The sequence below is a fragment of the Taurulus bubalis genome, assembly GCF_910589615.1.
Source record: "Taurulus bubalis genome assembly, chromosome: 21".
Lineage (NCBI taxonomy): Eukaryota > Metazoa > Chordata > Actinopteri > Perciformes > Cottidae > Taurulus > Taurulus bubalis.
Window position 1 is genome coordinate 1,320,332 of NC_136609.1, and position 15,742 is coordinate 1,336,073.

Genomic DNA, 15,742 nt, shown 5'->3' on the forward strand with positions numbered 1-15,742 from the left:
GGTCTTCAGTGAGGACGTGTTGGGTCTTCAGTGAGGACGTGTTGACGTGTTGGGTCTTCAGTGAGGACGTGTTGACATGTTGGGTCTTCAGTGAGGACGTGTTGACGTGTTGTGTCTTTAGTGAGGACGTGTTGACATGTTGGGTCTTCAGTGAGGACGTGTTGACGTGTTGGGTCTTCAGTGAGGACGTGTTGACGTGTTGGGTCGTTGCTTTTCTTTCTATAAAAGTGAGGACGTTCTTAGAAAGGAGTTTTCATGAAACCGGACCCTGCAGGACGTCTGAGGACATGTTGGGTCTTCAGTGAGGACATGTTGGGTCTTCAGTGAGGACGTGTTGGGTCTTCAGTGAGGACATGTTGGGTCTTCAGTGAGGACGTGTTGGGTCTTCAGTGAGGACGTGTTGACGTGTTGGGTCTTCAGTGAGGACGTGTTGACATGTTGGGTCTTCAGTGAGGACGTGTTGACGTGTTGGGTCTTCAGTGAGGACGTGTTGACATGTTGGGTCTTCAGTGAGGACGTGTTGACGTGTTGGGTCTTCAGTGAGGACGTGTTGACATGTTGGGTCTTCAGTGAGGACGTGTTGGGTCTTCAGTGAGGACATGTTGGGTCTTCAGTGAGGACGTGTTGGGTCTTCAGTGAGGACGTGTTGACATGTTGGGTCTTCAGTGAGGACGTGTTGACATGTCGGGTCTTAAGTGAGGACGTGTTGGGTCTTCAGTGAGGACATGTTGGGTCTTCAGTGAGGACGTGTTGGGTCTTCAGTGAGGACGTGTTAACATGTTGGGTCTTCAGTGAGGACATGTTGGGTCTTCAGTGAGGACGTGTTGGGTCTTCAGTGAGGACGTGTTGACGTGTTGGGTCTTCAGTGAGGACGTGTTGACATGTTGGGTCTTCAGTGAGGACGTGTTGACGTGTTGGGTCTTCAGTGAGGACGTGTTGACATGTTGGGTCTTCAGTGAGGACGTGTTGACGTGTTGGGTCTTCAGTGAGGACGTGTTGGGTCTTCAGTGAGGACATGTTGGGTCTTCAGTGAGGACGTGTTGGGTCTTCAGTGAGGACGTGTTGACGTGTTGGGTCTTCAGTGAGGACGTGTTGACGTGTTGGGTCTTCAGTGAGGACGTGTTGACATGTTGGGTCTTCAGTGAGGACATGTTGGGTCTTCAGTGAGGAGATGTTGGGTCTTCAGTGAGGACATGTTGGGTCTCAGTGAGGACGTGTTGACATGTTGGGTCTTCAGTGAGGACATGTTGGGTCTTCAGTGAGGACGTGTTGGGTCTTCAGTGAGGACGTGTTGACATGTTGGGTCTTCAGTGAGGACGTGTTGACATGTCGGGTCTTCAGTGAGGACGTGTTGGGTCTTCAGTGAGGACATGTTGGGTCTTCAGTGAGGACGTGTTGGGTTTTCAGTGAGGACATGTTGGGTCTTCAGTGAGGACGTGTTGGGTCTTCAGTGAGGACGTGTTGACGTGTTGGGTCTTCAGTGAGGACATGTTGGGTCTTCAGTGAGGACATATTGGGTCTTCAGTGAGGACGTGTTGGGTCTTCAGTGAGAACGTGTTGACATGTTGGGTCTTCAGTGAGGACGTGTTGACATGTCGGGTCTTCAGTGAGGACGTGTTGGGTCTTCAGTGAGGACATGTTGGGTCTTCAGTGAGGACGTGTTGACATGTTGGGTCTTCAGTGAGGACGTGTTGACATGTTGGGTCTTCAGTGAGGACATGTTGGGTCTTCAGTGAGGACGTGTTGACATGTTGGGTCTTCAGTGAGGACATGTTGGGTCTTCAGTGAGGACGTGTTGACATGTTGGGTCTTCAGTGAGGACGTGTTGACATGTTGGGTCTTCAGTGAGGACATGTTGGGTCTTCAGTGAGGACGTGTTGACATGTTGGGTCTTCAGTGAGGACGTGTTGACATGTTGGGTCTTCAGTGAGGACGTGTTGGGTCTTCAGTGAGGACATTGTGTCATCAAGGAGCCGCCTCATGCTGAGACTGGTGAGGTTTAAGGGTTTTAAGGCTTTAGGGTTTTAAAGTTTTAGGGTTTTAAGGTTGTAATGTTTTAATGTTTTAGGGTTTTAAGGTTTTAAGGTTTTTAGGTTTTAAGGTTTTATGGTTTTACGGTTTAATGGTTTTACGTTTTTAAGGCTTTAGGTTTTAAGGTTTTAGAGTTTTAAGGTTTTAGAGTTTTCAGGTTTTATGGTTTTAGGGTTTTAAGGTTTCAGGGTTTTAAAGTTTCAGGGTTTTAAGGTTTCAGGGTTTTAAGGTTTTAGGGTTTTAAGGTTTTCGGGTTTGAAGGTTTGAAGGTTTTAAGGTTTCAGGGTTGTAAGGTTTTCGGGTTTTAAGGTTTAAGGGTTTTCGGGTTTTAAGGTTTCAGGGTTTAAGGGTTCTAGGGTTTTAAGGTTTTATGGTTATAAGGTTTTAGGGTTTTAAGGTTTCAGGGTTTTAAAGTTTCAGGGTTTTAAGGTTTCAGGGTTTTAGGGTTTTAAGGTTTCAGGGTTTAAGGGTTTTAAGGTTTCAGGGTTTTAAGGTTTCAGGGTTTAAGGGTTTTAAGGTTTCAGGGTTTTAAGGTTTTATGGTTTTAAGGTTTTTAGGTTTTAAGGTTTCAGGGTTTTAGGGTTTTAAGGTTTCAGGGTTTTAGGGTTTTAAGGTTTCAGGGTTTTAAAGTTTTAGGGTGTTAAGGTTTCAGGGTTTTAGGGTTTTAAGGTTTCAGGGTTTTAGGGTTTTAAGGTTTAAGGGTTTCAAGGTTTCAGGGTTTTAGGGTTTTAAGGTTTCAGGGTTTAAGGGTTCGGGGCATGCTGAAAGCGTTGTGTGTGTGTAGTTCTCAGTTCTCGTGGCGTGGAGTGTGATCTCACTTTGATCCAGAACCACAAAGACCTCATGGTGGATCACTAAGGACCTGAAGCACAAAGAGGACCAGGACTCCTAAACACGAGTCCGGTCCTCTAAACAGATGTTTAACGGCAGAGGGGCTCCCCTCAGGACCTCAGGAGCTCAGGTAAACCGTCCCACACGTCTGACGCTGGACCCGCTGGTCTCCACAGGTCCACCGCCTGCTGGACCCGAAGGATGACGTGAACCGGGACCAGAGCAAGCCGGAGCCCGAGGCCGTCTACGAGACCGACTGCCACTGGGCCGGCTGCAGCCGGGAGCACGACACGCAGCAGCAGCTGGTGCACGTGAGTCACGAAACAAGCGCTCCCTCCTCACGGCAGCTCGCCGGGGGAATCTGGAAACGAGTTATATATGAGTTATATGAGTTATATGAGTTATGTGAATTATATGAGTTATATGAGTTATATGAATTATATGAGTTATATGAATTATATGAGTTATATGAGTTATATATGAGTTATATGAGTTATATGAGTTATGTGAATTATATGAGTTATATGAGTTATCTGAACTATCTGAATGATCTGAATTATATGAGTTGTATGAGTTATATGAGTTATATGAATTATATGAGTTATATGAGTTATTGAAGAAACGATGCCCGAGCTGAAGTACTAGATGAACAAGATTAAAGCTTCTCCTGATAGATTTATGACCTATCAAAAATAACAATAGAGGCAACTTTTTGCCTTAATTGTTATTATTGATGAACAAGCAACACTGGTTTTGTAATAAGTACTTCATTACATTACAAATAAATTTTTTAAGTGAAATCAACATCATTTTTCAAGTATTTTTTTTGGTAGTTTAAAAAAAAAATGTTGATTTCACTCAACATACATACATACATACATAAAATCATCTTAATTTTTCAAGTGAAATTAACGTATTTTTTCCAATAAAATCAACTTATTTTTCAAATGAATCAAATCATTTTTTCTAATAAAATTAACATAAAGCAAAGTCAACTTAAATTCACGAGCAACATTAAGTTAATTGTACTTGCAAACATTAGTTGACTTTACTTGAAAAGTTCAGTTGACTTTGCTCTTAAAACTTTTCTTAGAAATATATTTTCCTTTTGCACACATCACTATTTCTTATATTCTATTTCTAGTGATCGACTCTGCTGGAAGAGAAACTGTTTTCACGTCAGAGCTTTATGAATATAATCTGTTGGTATTATTACAACGAGTCTGAAGCGTTGCTGACGTGCAGTGAAGCGGACAGAACACAGGGGGCGCAGTGAGGGAACCCTCGGCTGCATCATCCTCATGCTTCATCATCCTGATGCTTCATCATCCTCATACTTCATCATTCTGATGCTTCATCATCCTCATGCTTCATCATCCCCATGCTTCATCATCCCCATGCTTCATCATCCTCATGCTTCATCATCCTGATGCTTCATCATCCTCATGCTTAATCATCCTCATGCTCCATCATCCTCATGCTCCATCATCCTCATGCTCCATCATCCTCATGCTCCATCATCCTGATGCTCCATCATCCTCATGCTCCATCATCCTCATGCTCCATCATCCTCATGCTCCATCATCCTGATGCTCCATCATCCTGATGCTCCATCATCCTCATGCTCCATCATCCTGATGCTCCATCATCCTCATGCTCCATCATCCTCATGCTCCATCATCCTCATGCTTCATCATCCTCATGCTTAATCATCCTCATGCTCCATCATCCTCATGCTCCATCATCCTCATGCTCCATCATCCTCATGCTTCATCATCCTGATGCTCCATCATCCTCATGCTCCATCATCCTCATGCTCCATCATCCTCATGCTTCATCATCCTCATGCCTCATCATCCTCATGCTTCATCATCCTCATGCTTCATCATCCTCATGCTTCATCATCCTCATGCTCCATCATCCTCATGCTTCATCATCCTCATGCCTCATCATCCTCATGCTTCATCATCCTGATGCTTCATCATCCTCATGCTTCATCATCCTCATGCTTCATCATCCTCATGCTTCATCATCCTGATGCTTCATCATCCTCATGCCTCATCATCCTCATGCCTCATCATCCTCATGCTTCATCATCCTCATGCTTCATCATCCTCATGCTTCATCATCCTCATGCAACTCCCTTTAAACAAATACCTGGTTTCTGTTCGTCTTAAAGAAATGAGACAAAGTATTAGTGAGCGAGCTCTAGAGCTGTGTCAGGCTAACAGTTTCCCTCTGGTTCCAGTCGTTATGCTAAGCTAAGCTAAACAGAAAGAAAGCGTACCTTTAGAAATTGGAGATTTAGGATGGAGATGATGGTGCGGTGTTGTTTTTACACTCCAGATATGTAAAGGAGTCCTATGCAGTGGATTCAAGACAGAGAATAATAATTGTAATAATAATGTAAAAATAATATAAAACGAGTCGCTTCAGTAGCATCAAGAAAAATCCACTTAATGGCAGAAAATAGTTGAAATATCTTTACTTTTTGAAAGGAAAACTTGAAGAGACGTTACTGATGAATCTGAGGATGTTTGGATTTCAGTGTGGAAGAAGCTAATTAGTGCAGCGGCTCTCTGAGGTCCAGAGAAGATGGATCTCTGCAGGAAACAACATGAGAGCCTCTTAGTGGACGACGCTCTGCAGAAAGCCTCTCACTTCTGTGTGTGTGGTGTGTGTGTGTGTGTGTGTGTGTGTGTGTGTGTGTGTACGTCCCGCAGCACATCAATAATGACCACATCCACGGAGAGAAGAAGGAGTTTGTGTGCCGCTGGGAGGACTGTTCTCGGGAGCAGAAGCCCTTCAAAGCTCAGTACATGCTGGTGGTTCACATGCGGCGGCACACGGGGGAGAAACCACACAAGTGCACGGTGGGTAACGGATGGCCTCGGCTGCCCCCGGCGGGCCCCTGGAGGGCGTGCGACGGGCCCCCGGAGGGCGTCCGATCACGCTCTCTAAACACTGTGCATGTTTCTGCACACACACACACACACACACACACACACACACACACAGACACACACACACACACACACACACACACACTGACATGGATACTGTCGGTAAACGCACTTACACACCTGGGAGGGCAGGAAGCAAGATCTCTTTGTTTGTGTCAATAAAAGCTCAAAGAAAGCTTAGAAATGCTTTTACTGCGGCGGGATTTTTTTGGAGGTTACAGACTAAAGATTAAAGAGCTCTCTGCAAGATTTAACAAGAAAAGATTCATTTATGTTGAGAAATGAAGGAATGAAACGGGAGCAAAGTAGCTAAATAAGGAAAACATCTGCTTATTTTCAATATCAACCCATCTGCAGAACATTTTCTAGATTAATTACTTGATTATTTTGTAAAAACATTATACATTTGTTCCCCCTTGCTTATTAAATTAAAGTTTTAACTTGTGGGGGAGTAGTCTCACTTTAGGATGCGTTCTCTATATTAAATATATAAATATAAACCCCTCTCTGTTCCCTCTGCAGTTCGAGGGCTGCTCGAAGGCCTACTCCCGTCTGGAGAACCTCAAAACTCATCTGCGCTCGCACACCGGAGAGAAACCGTACGTCTGCGAGCACGAAGGATGCAACAAGGCCTTCTCCAACGCCTCGGACCGAGCCAAGCACCAGAACCGGACGCACTCCAACGAGGTGAAGCTCACGCAGACTCTTTCCAACCCTTCTAACCCTTCTACACCTTCTATACCTGCTACACCTTCTATACCTTCTACACCCTCTACACCTTCTAACCCTTCTACACCTTCTATACCCTCTACACCTTCTAACCCTTATACACCTTCTATACCTTCTATACCTTCTACACCTTCTACACCCTCTACACCTTCTAACCCTTCTACACCTTCTATACCCTCTACACCTTCTAACCCTTCTACACCTTCTATACCCTCTACACCTTCTAACCCTTCTACACCTTCTATACCTTCTACACCCTCTACACCTTCTAATCCTTCTACACCTTCTATACCCTCTATACCTTCTACACCCTCTACACCTTCTAACCCTTCTACACCTTCTATACCTTCTAACCCTTTTAACCCTTCTACACCTGCTACACCTTCTATACCTTCTAAACATTCTACACCTTCTAAATCTTCCAACCCTTCTATACCTTCTACACCTTCTAAACCTTTCAAACCTTCTAAACCTTCTAACCCTTCTAAACCTTCTACACTTTATAAACCTTCTACACCTTCTACACCTTCTAACCCTTCTAAACCTTCTACACTTTATAAACCTTCTAAACCTTCTAACCCTTCTAAACCTTCTACACTTTATAAACCTTCTACACCTTCTACACCTTCTACACCTTCTAAACCTTCTGCACCTTTTACAGATTCTACACCTTCTAAACCTTCTAACTCTTCTACACCTTCTAAACCTTCTAACCCTTCTAAATCTAAACCGTCTAAACCTTCTAAACCTTCTACTCTTCTATACCTTCTATACCTTCTCAACCTTCTACACTTTCTAAACCTTCTAACCCTCACACAGACTTTTTCTACACCTTCTAAACCTTCTAAACAGAGTTGACAGAGTTCATTGTCCTTGTTCCACATTTCTTTGTCATCTAGATAATTCTATCCATGAAAGCCCATGGTTCCCAGTTTTGCCTCATCTGTGCAGATGTAGATGTCTGTGTGCGAGTAAATAACGAGGTTTAGACATAATGAGCACGACAGCCCACAATGCATTAGGGCGAATCATACTCCCCCCCGCTGAGTGGGACCACCTGCAGACGGCGGATAGTAAATGAAACCTAGAAGCGTTTCAGAAAATCTCACCGCTCATCCATCAGAGGCTTTGCAGTGGGAATGAACACACACACACAAACACACACACACACACACACACCTGTACGCCACCATTTACTGTACGCAGACCAATACTGGAACAATAAAGTTATATTTGAGACGAACATGAACCTCCACGCTTTATATGAAGGCATTCTTTATTACAAAGCTGCACACTGTGAGTTGCGCGACCTTTAACCCATCTCCTCCGTAGAAACCCTACGTGTGCAAGATCCCCGGGTGCACCAAGCGCTACACGGACCCCAGCTCCCTCAGGAAGCACGTGAAGACGGTGCACGGCCCCGAGGCCCACGTCACCAAGAGGCAGCGCGGCGACCTGCCGCCAAGGCCGCCGCCGCCGCCGAGGGAGAACGGCGAGAACGAGACGGGGAACCGAGACCGGAGCCACAGGGGGAGCAAGATGTCGGACAACAGCTCCCCCGGAGGCGCGGAGGACTACCTGCACGTCAAGTCCATCAAGACGGAGACCTCTGTGGTAAGAGGGAGGAGATGGTTTCTTCTGACAGCGTGTACTTGTCTTCCTTCTTTAACAACACTCCTCTTATTTCTAACCTCTCTTCTGTTTGATGATTTTTCCCTTTTCCGACTTTCCTTATGGACAGACCTTGTTAAGGTGAGCTCACCTGTGGATTACTATCACATCACCTGTGGATTATTATCACATCTTTAACCATCTTGTGCCATTTTTTATCAAGTAAAAAAAACGTTTCATATCAAAAGGAAATAAATGGCCAATATAAAAAATTAGGAAGGATTATTGTGTTCAACCATATGACCATCAGAGAACACTATAAATATACAATGAATCTCTAAATTAATAAAATGTCATTTTTATCCATGAAGTTTACTCATGAACTGACTTGTGTGTTAAATGTCAGTTATTGTACAACATTTGGGAATCAAGCTGTCCTAATATATAAGTAACTCGATTAATAAATTAATGCCATTTAATGAACCAAAAACTAAATGTAGACATTAATTATTTGATATATAAATGTGTCACATTCTGTCTTTATTTTGCTTCTTTATTAATTTACCTTTGTAGTAATTTCCCCTTTTGTTTTCTTTCCTATTTAATTTCCCCTTTTATGTATTTATTTTGTATGACTTCTATAATTGTATTTATTTATTTGATATTCATTTAAAATTATATTTTAAGTGTATTCATTTGTTTTTAAATGTATTAATTTATTTCTGTATTATTTTCTTTAATTTAAAATGTCTTAATTAGATTAAGATGTTTTTCACGGGTGACATGTTCTTCAGGAAAGAGAATAGAGCCGTTACATTTTTATTATTATTTATTGGTATATTTAATCACAAATACATTTTTTTTTATAATTGTATTTATCTCTTTATTTTTTCTTTAATAACTAAAACACGTAACACATTTGAACACACACTGAACAAGCAGCGGTTTTTAAAACACTGGCACCGTGTGCGTCTCTTTTCCTTCACACAGGCAGTTTAAACCTATCAAGCACCTGTCTGAGATAAAAGACACGCATTAATATTCAAACATTGGGAATTGGTTGTGCCGCTCTGCGCACGGAGCCAACCATCACGCCGTGATCAAGACAGCTTTTATCAGTGAATACATTAGAGCCGGCGCGGAGGCCGAGGCCGGTTTAGATGGAAACATGTAGCCGTCATGGTCCCGAGGAGGAGATATACAGGGGTTATTTATAGTGGTGGACAATGTACAACCAATTACCTCTCATGTGTACCAGTGTATTATTAAGGAAAGGCGTAAAGTACATGATAAAACTAAAAGAGGAACGGGGAAGAGGAGAAAACAGCTTTTTACTGTAAAGCCAACAGAAAGCAGTCAGCGTCTCGCTCACCTAAAAGAGTTCCTTTGGAGGAACGTGATCACATCTGGTGGTGATTGGCCTTGGCGCTCGGGCTCGGCTGCAGCAGCCTTTCATCCTGCCCATTTTTAATTCACAGACAGACTAAGACGGCTTGTAATCTGTGCTGCCCCCCCCACCCCACTCCCCAAAAAACACTCATTATTTACCATTAAGCAGTGGCAGAATAAAAGATCCTCTGCTCCACTTCCGCTATAAAGACTGTATATTTAGTACAAATATACAGTTCTCTGACGCCTTTTTTGTTTTTTTCAATCTTTCTGTATTTCCTCCATCCCTCCCTCCTCGAAGGTGTATCAGTCCAGCTCATCATGTAGCAGTGAACCATCACCACTTGGCAGTGTCGCCAACAACGACAGTGGAGTAGAGATGGCGGCGCACAGCGGAGGAAGCCTGGGGGACCTCAGCGTCCTGGACGACCCGACCTTCGCGGAGTCCTCGGGGTGGGACGAATCTACCGGCGGGGGGGCGGTGGTGGGTCTCCACTTCCAAAAGCCGTTCTGCACCAGCCGGCACCTGAAGGAGAAGCCGAAGACGGTGAGGGACTCGTGCCGGTGGGCTGGCAACCCGACAGCCCTGGTCCTCGGCACCAAGCTCCCACCCATACCGGCAAACGGTGAGTGGCAAAGCAGAACAGTGGTCACCTTTTAGCTCTGGTTTGGGCTCCACTAACGACTCTTTAGCCGCTAGATGTTCCACTTTGTCTGCCAGCTAGTTGCTGAGTCGTTGTGATCTGGTCTCACACTTTCATCTGTTTCTTCACAGGGTCCCTCCTCCAGAGTATGGGTGGTGGTCCGGTGTCCTTCCCTGGTTCCGGCTTTGGTGATCTGAGCTCCGGTAAAACGACTCTGCTGGAAACTCTTTCAGAGCGCCGCGACAGCACCTCCAGCACCCTGAGCTCAGTTTACACCCTCAGCCGCCGCTCCTCAGGCATCTCCCCTTGTTACTCTAGTCGGCGCTCGAGCCAGGCCTTGCAGTTCGGCACCGACCGCCCCAGCAACCTCAGCTCTGCCGACACCTACGACCCCATCTCCGCCGACATGTCCCGGCGCTCCAGCCAGGCCAGCCAGTGTGGCGGAGCAGCGGGAGGGTACGGAGGAAGGGGGTTACCCGGCCCTCTCAGCCTGACCCCAGCCCAGCACTACCGCCTCAAGGCCAAATACGCCGCCGCCACTGGAGGTGCACCGCCAACGCCTCTCCCATACATGGACCGAATGTGTTTGAAGACCCACACAGCACTGTGCGGGGACTCCCAGAGGTCCTCCGGCTCCAGGCAGCACAGCAGCTACACCACGCGGTGCCTGATGCAACATGAGGTCCCGTCTAGCATCGCCCGCCGAGCAAGTGACCCTGTGAGACCCTCGGCCATTGATTTCTCCAGTCAGCCACGAATGCAGCGCTACAACAGCATGGACACACTGAGTGGAGGGCTGGCCATGCTGCCCCATATTTCCCAGCAGGGCGGCCTGCGACCGGATGAGAGCCTCTACCGCTGCCCTCACGTCCAGCGACCGCCCAGCATTTCGGAGAACGTCTCCATGGGAATGATAACGGGGGACATCACTGAAGAAGACCTGATGCTGCCTGATGACAGAGACACAACCAGCAGAGTGTCAACAAATCAACAAGATCTCCATCATCAGTCGACCTACCAGAGAAGATTGGCCACCGTGAATCTGCCCAATCAGGTCGAGGCCACTTCTCCAAGGGACAGTAAAGCTAACTCACCAGCTCAGTGGAGCGATGCCAGCCGGCACTACTCCAAACTCCAGGTCCGAGGGAACCTGGCTGTCCTCCAGCAGAACCAGAACTTTGAATGTTTTCACAACAATCTCAGCTCCAACCAGCAGACGATTCAAACGCAGCAGAGATGCAAACAGCTGAATACCGAACCAGGAGCAGACCAGAGATTCCAGCAGTCGTCCAATCTCACCGAAGCACTTGTCTCTCAGTACAGGTTCAACAAAGGCATCGGTCCCTATGATGAGAACGGTACCGCTACCTATCCCCCGTGCAGCGACCCTCACACCCCCACATGCAAACAGGAGCCCGTTGACATGGACACTGCGGACGTGCACTTTGCTGGATTTCAGCCCATGCAAGTTAAAATTGAAGACTGTGACAGGTCAATGGTGGTTTCAGATCAGCAGACTTGCAACCTGAATCCCTCGCAACTGGGGAATCGGCGGCGCCTCGAGCCAACGGCGCCAACAGAACCTACATCTCTAAACAGGCCCCTTTCAGGGCCAAAGGTTCTGCAGCAAACAATACACCCAAGTAGCGTTGCTTCCAAATTACCCGGGGGAGTTTTTTCCGACGACAACGCCTTGTACTACACGGGACAGATTCAAGTGTTTGAGCCCAACGGGAACTTGGAACACCACGTTTCCCTCATGGGGAACCTACCTCCTTTAGAACACAGCCAGCCGTCCAGGACTGCAGACCCTGACGCGGAGCTGGAGCAGCTAGAGATAGACTTCGACAGCATGCTGGACGACGGGGATCGCTCCAGCCTCGTGTCGGGGACCCTGAGTCCCGGTCTGCTCCAGAGCTCGTCCCGGAGTTCCTCTCGCCTGACGACGCCCAGGAACTCTGCGACGCTGCCGATGGGCAACATGGCCATCGGGGACATGAACTCGTTGCTGACCGCTCTGGCTGAAGAGAGCAAGTTCCTCAACTCGATGTCGTAGCAAACGGGTTATGAACTCTGATGCACGACGGACAGACTCTGTAAAAAAAACTCTGCAATGTGTGACACTTGTTTTCTTGTACAGTCTTGTTTGTTAATTATAAAGAAAAGAGGCAATGTTCTATGTTCTTGGAAAGCCGTATTTCTTGGGTTTGTTTTGCACTAGGAAGTAGATATGACATGTTGTGCAGGTCTGCAGTGAGATCAGTTTACTAAGTGCCTGGCTCAGCCAAAATGACATTTAAAGTGTAAATGCTTCCAGGTGAATGATCCGATACCAACTTGTTTGACGCTGTAAATGACTTGAGCTGAACTTCCACATCGAGTTTCTTCATCCCAGCGCTTCAAGTTTACAGTCTTGTCCTCAGTGAGTTATTATCTGATTGCTGCTGAGCTGCTGAGATTAACTGTGACATCTCAGCGTCGGCCACCAGAGACTGAATTATGAACCCAGAAATTGGTCGCAGAGCTCAAGGAGAGAGGATGTTTTTTCTTTTGTACATTGTTGTTTGTTTCGCTGCTTGAATGTAAATATCATTTGTACCTTTTTAAGAAATACAATATTGACATTGATTTTTATAAACAAACGCTGTTTGTGTCGTCCTTCATGTGCAGATCTTACTGAACGTTTCAATAAGGATTCATATGAATGTTCTCTGATCTGAAGGTTTCTTTAGCTTCAGCAGACTGGAGATAAGAAGTGGGCGTCGGCGTCGGGACGTCACTAATTGGTTTATGGATGTTTTGAAGCTTCTAGTTTAGCATTTTGGCCGAAGAATGAAACAAAAGAATGAAACGAAAAGCTGGGTGATAATCAAAAATTATGATTTATCGTATCACGATGACATAAGCTATCGTCACACGCAATTACGTCTATATATATTGAGGTAAAACAAATTATGTCATGATATATATATTGAGATATAAAATGTTCCATATCGTGATATATATTGAGATATAAAATGTTCCATATCGTGATATATATATATTTATATCAAATGTTCTACATAGTGCAATATATATTGAGATATAAATTGTTCTATATCCTGATGTATACTGAGATATAAATTGTTCTATATCCTGATGTATATTGAGATATAAAATATATTTATGCTCGTTGCATATTTTAGAGGAAGTGACGAGCTGCAGCCCTTCTTTTGTCTTCTTCCAAAGTAAAAACTCTTCTCCATTGAACCCAACGCGACCCTAAAGCAAGACGGCCAGCCTCTCCTGCTGCTGGTTGTAATTATTACTCTTCATCGTCCTCGTGGAGGAGGACGAGTGTTGATCGCTTCAATAATTCAACAACAAAACTTCCGTCTTTGAAGCCACGTTGCTGCACCCTTTGCAGACGACGCACTTCCCTACACCTGTCTTGTTGAATGTGGGACCAAAGCGCCTCACGGCCTCTTTGAAACAGCTCCCCTGACCTCGTCCTACCTCGGCTTGACGGCATGTAGATGCCGCTGATGAAACGGGACGCTAACCGGAGGGGAAAGGGCCAGACTCGGCTGCCGCTGCAGTGTACTTCAATATTAGCTCTGACAGAGCGGCCCGGAGGACGCCGCTGCCGAAACCACATAAAACAAAAGCAGCGCTGAGAGGAACAAATGATTTTAGTCTGTCAGGGAATCCAGCCGAGGATACGTTTGATCTGGAGCTCGTGATTGCTTCTGCCGCTGGAATTCCTTATTCTCTCAGAGATGTGCAGTGGGAGAGAAAACGGCCCGGGGCTGTGAACCCAACCCGGAACCAGAGGTGCAGAGAAGAGTTGTAGGAAGTACCGATGCATCCAGGGAGTTTATACGCAGCCATCAGTCAGGACTAGAGGAGGGTTTAGAGAGGCAGATGGGCTTTTTAAATTAGGAAACAACTAATTTTATTCCTTCTTTGTGGGTTCAGGTGCTGAAGTCAAGCTTGTGTCAGATATCAGTGAAGTAAGAAGAGCAGGGAGAGCGTCACAGTCAGCTTGAACTAAACCGTCTGTCCTGAGAGCGCACCCTTCTTTATAAGATGTCAGTTAACGTAATGCACTTAATGCACGTAATGCACTTAATGCACCATTTCTCTGATCTTAGGTTTGCGTTTAGATTCAATCTAAAGGAGTTATATATATATTATTTAAATATTTTCATTTATTCTTCAGGTATTTTATGTTTGTATGGATGTTTAGATTATTTTATTCATATTATAACAATTATTTAAATTGTACCTCCTACATTTTCTGTTTTTTTATACTTAATTGATCTTTACTTAATTGATCTTTACTTTAATAATTATTTTAAGAAATTAATAATAATAATAGCTAGGATTTTTTTTTTTTTGAGGAGTTTTTTGAAGGTGTCCAGAGATGGTGTGTTGCGGAGCTCTATGGGGAGAGAGTTCCAAAGTGTGGGGGCTGTCACACTGAAGGCTCTGTCCCCAAAAGTTCACATTTTTGTGTGAGGGATGGAGAGCTGACCCGTGTCTGAGGATCGAAGGTTCCGGGACTGTGTGTAAGGGTGAAGGAGGTTAGATCGATACTGAGGAGCCAGGGCATTGAGGGATTTGTAGGTGAGGAGGAGGATCTTGTAGGTGATGCGGGACTTGACCGGAAGCCAGTGTAGGTGGATGAGGGTGGGGGTGATGTGCTGCCAGGGCTTGGTGCGGGTGAGAACCCTGGCAGCCGAGTTTTGCACATACTGGAGCCTGTCCAGGGCTTTGCTGGGGACCCCGGACAGAACTCCATTGCAGTAGTCCAAACGGGAGGTGACGAAAGCGTGGATAAGGGTTTCTGCCACAGAGTCAGAGAGTGATTGCCGGAGATGTGAGATGTTTTTGAGGTGGAAGAAGGCGGATTTGGTGATGGACCTGATATGAGATTGGAATGATAGTGTTGGGTCCAGGATGACACCCAGGTTGCGGACTTCCAAGGATGGGGAGAAGGAACAGCCGTCAACGTCCAGGTGGAGATCTCCAACCTTCCGGAGCAGGGCCTTGAGAGCCACAACCATGAGCTCAGTTTTGTTGCTGTTGAGTTTTAGGAAGTTTGATGACATCCAGATTTTTATTGCATGTAGGCAGTTTACAAGTGACTGTGGGGGTAGCTGGGTGGATGGTTTGGTGCTGAGATATAGTTGTGTATCGTCAGCATATGAATGAAAGCTGAGACCATGGTGGCGGATGATCTGACCAAGGGGAAGCATGTAGATGGTGAAGAGGAGGGGTCCCAGCACAGAGCCTTGAGGTACGCCATGGTTGACTGGGGCCGGGGTGGAACTGGAGTCTCTGATGGTGACAAACTGTTTTCTGTTTGTGAGGTAGGACTGAAACCAGGAGAGAGCTGAACCGGTGAGGCCAAGGTAGTCAGATAGGCGGGTGAGGAAGATGGTGTGGGAGACTGTGTCGAAGGCAGCTGAGCGGTCCAGGAGGACGAGGATGCTGATGTGACCAGAATCTGCAGCAATGAGGAGGTCATTTGTGATTTTGATGAGGGTGGTCTCTGTGCTG

General features: G+C 45.7%; 1 protein-coding gene across 1 annotated transcript in view; it reads left to right on the plus strand.

Annotated features, from left to right (window-relative positions):
- The window catches only part of LOC306752949 (zinc finger protein GLI4-like), a gene marked incomplete at both ends in the record, with an annotated part of 65,131 nt that extends 52,877 nt beyond the window's left edge, over positions 1–12,254 (plus strand). The window contains 6 exons of the mRNA XM_079236782.1: positions 3,039–3,173; positions 5,586–5,735; positions 6,348–6,512; positions 7,887–8,168; positions 9,856–10,180; positions 10,330–12,254. Coding sequence (XP_079092908.1) covers positions 3,039–3,173; positions 5,586–5,735; positions 6,348–6,512; positions 7,887–8,168; positions 9,856–10,180; positions 10,330–12,254 — 2,982 coding nt within the window. The remainder of the gene's footprint in view (positions 1–3,038; positions 3,174–5,585; positions 5,736–6,347; positions 6,513–7,886; positions 8,169–9,855; positions 10,181–10,329) is intronic.
- Positions 12,255–15,742: the final 3,488 nt, after the last annotated feature.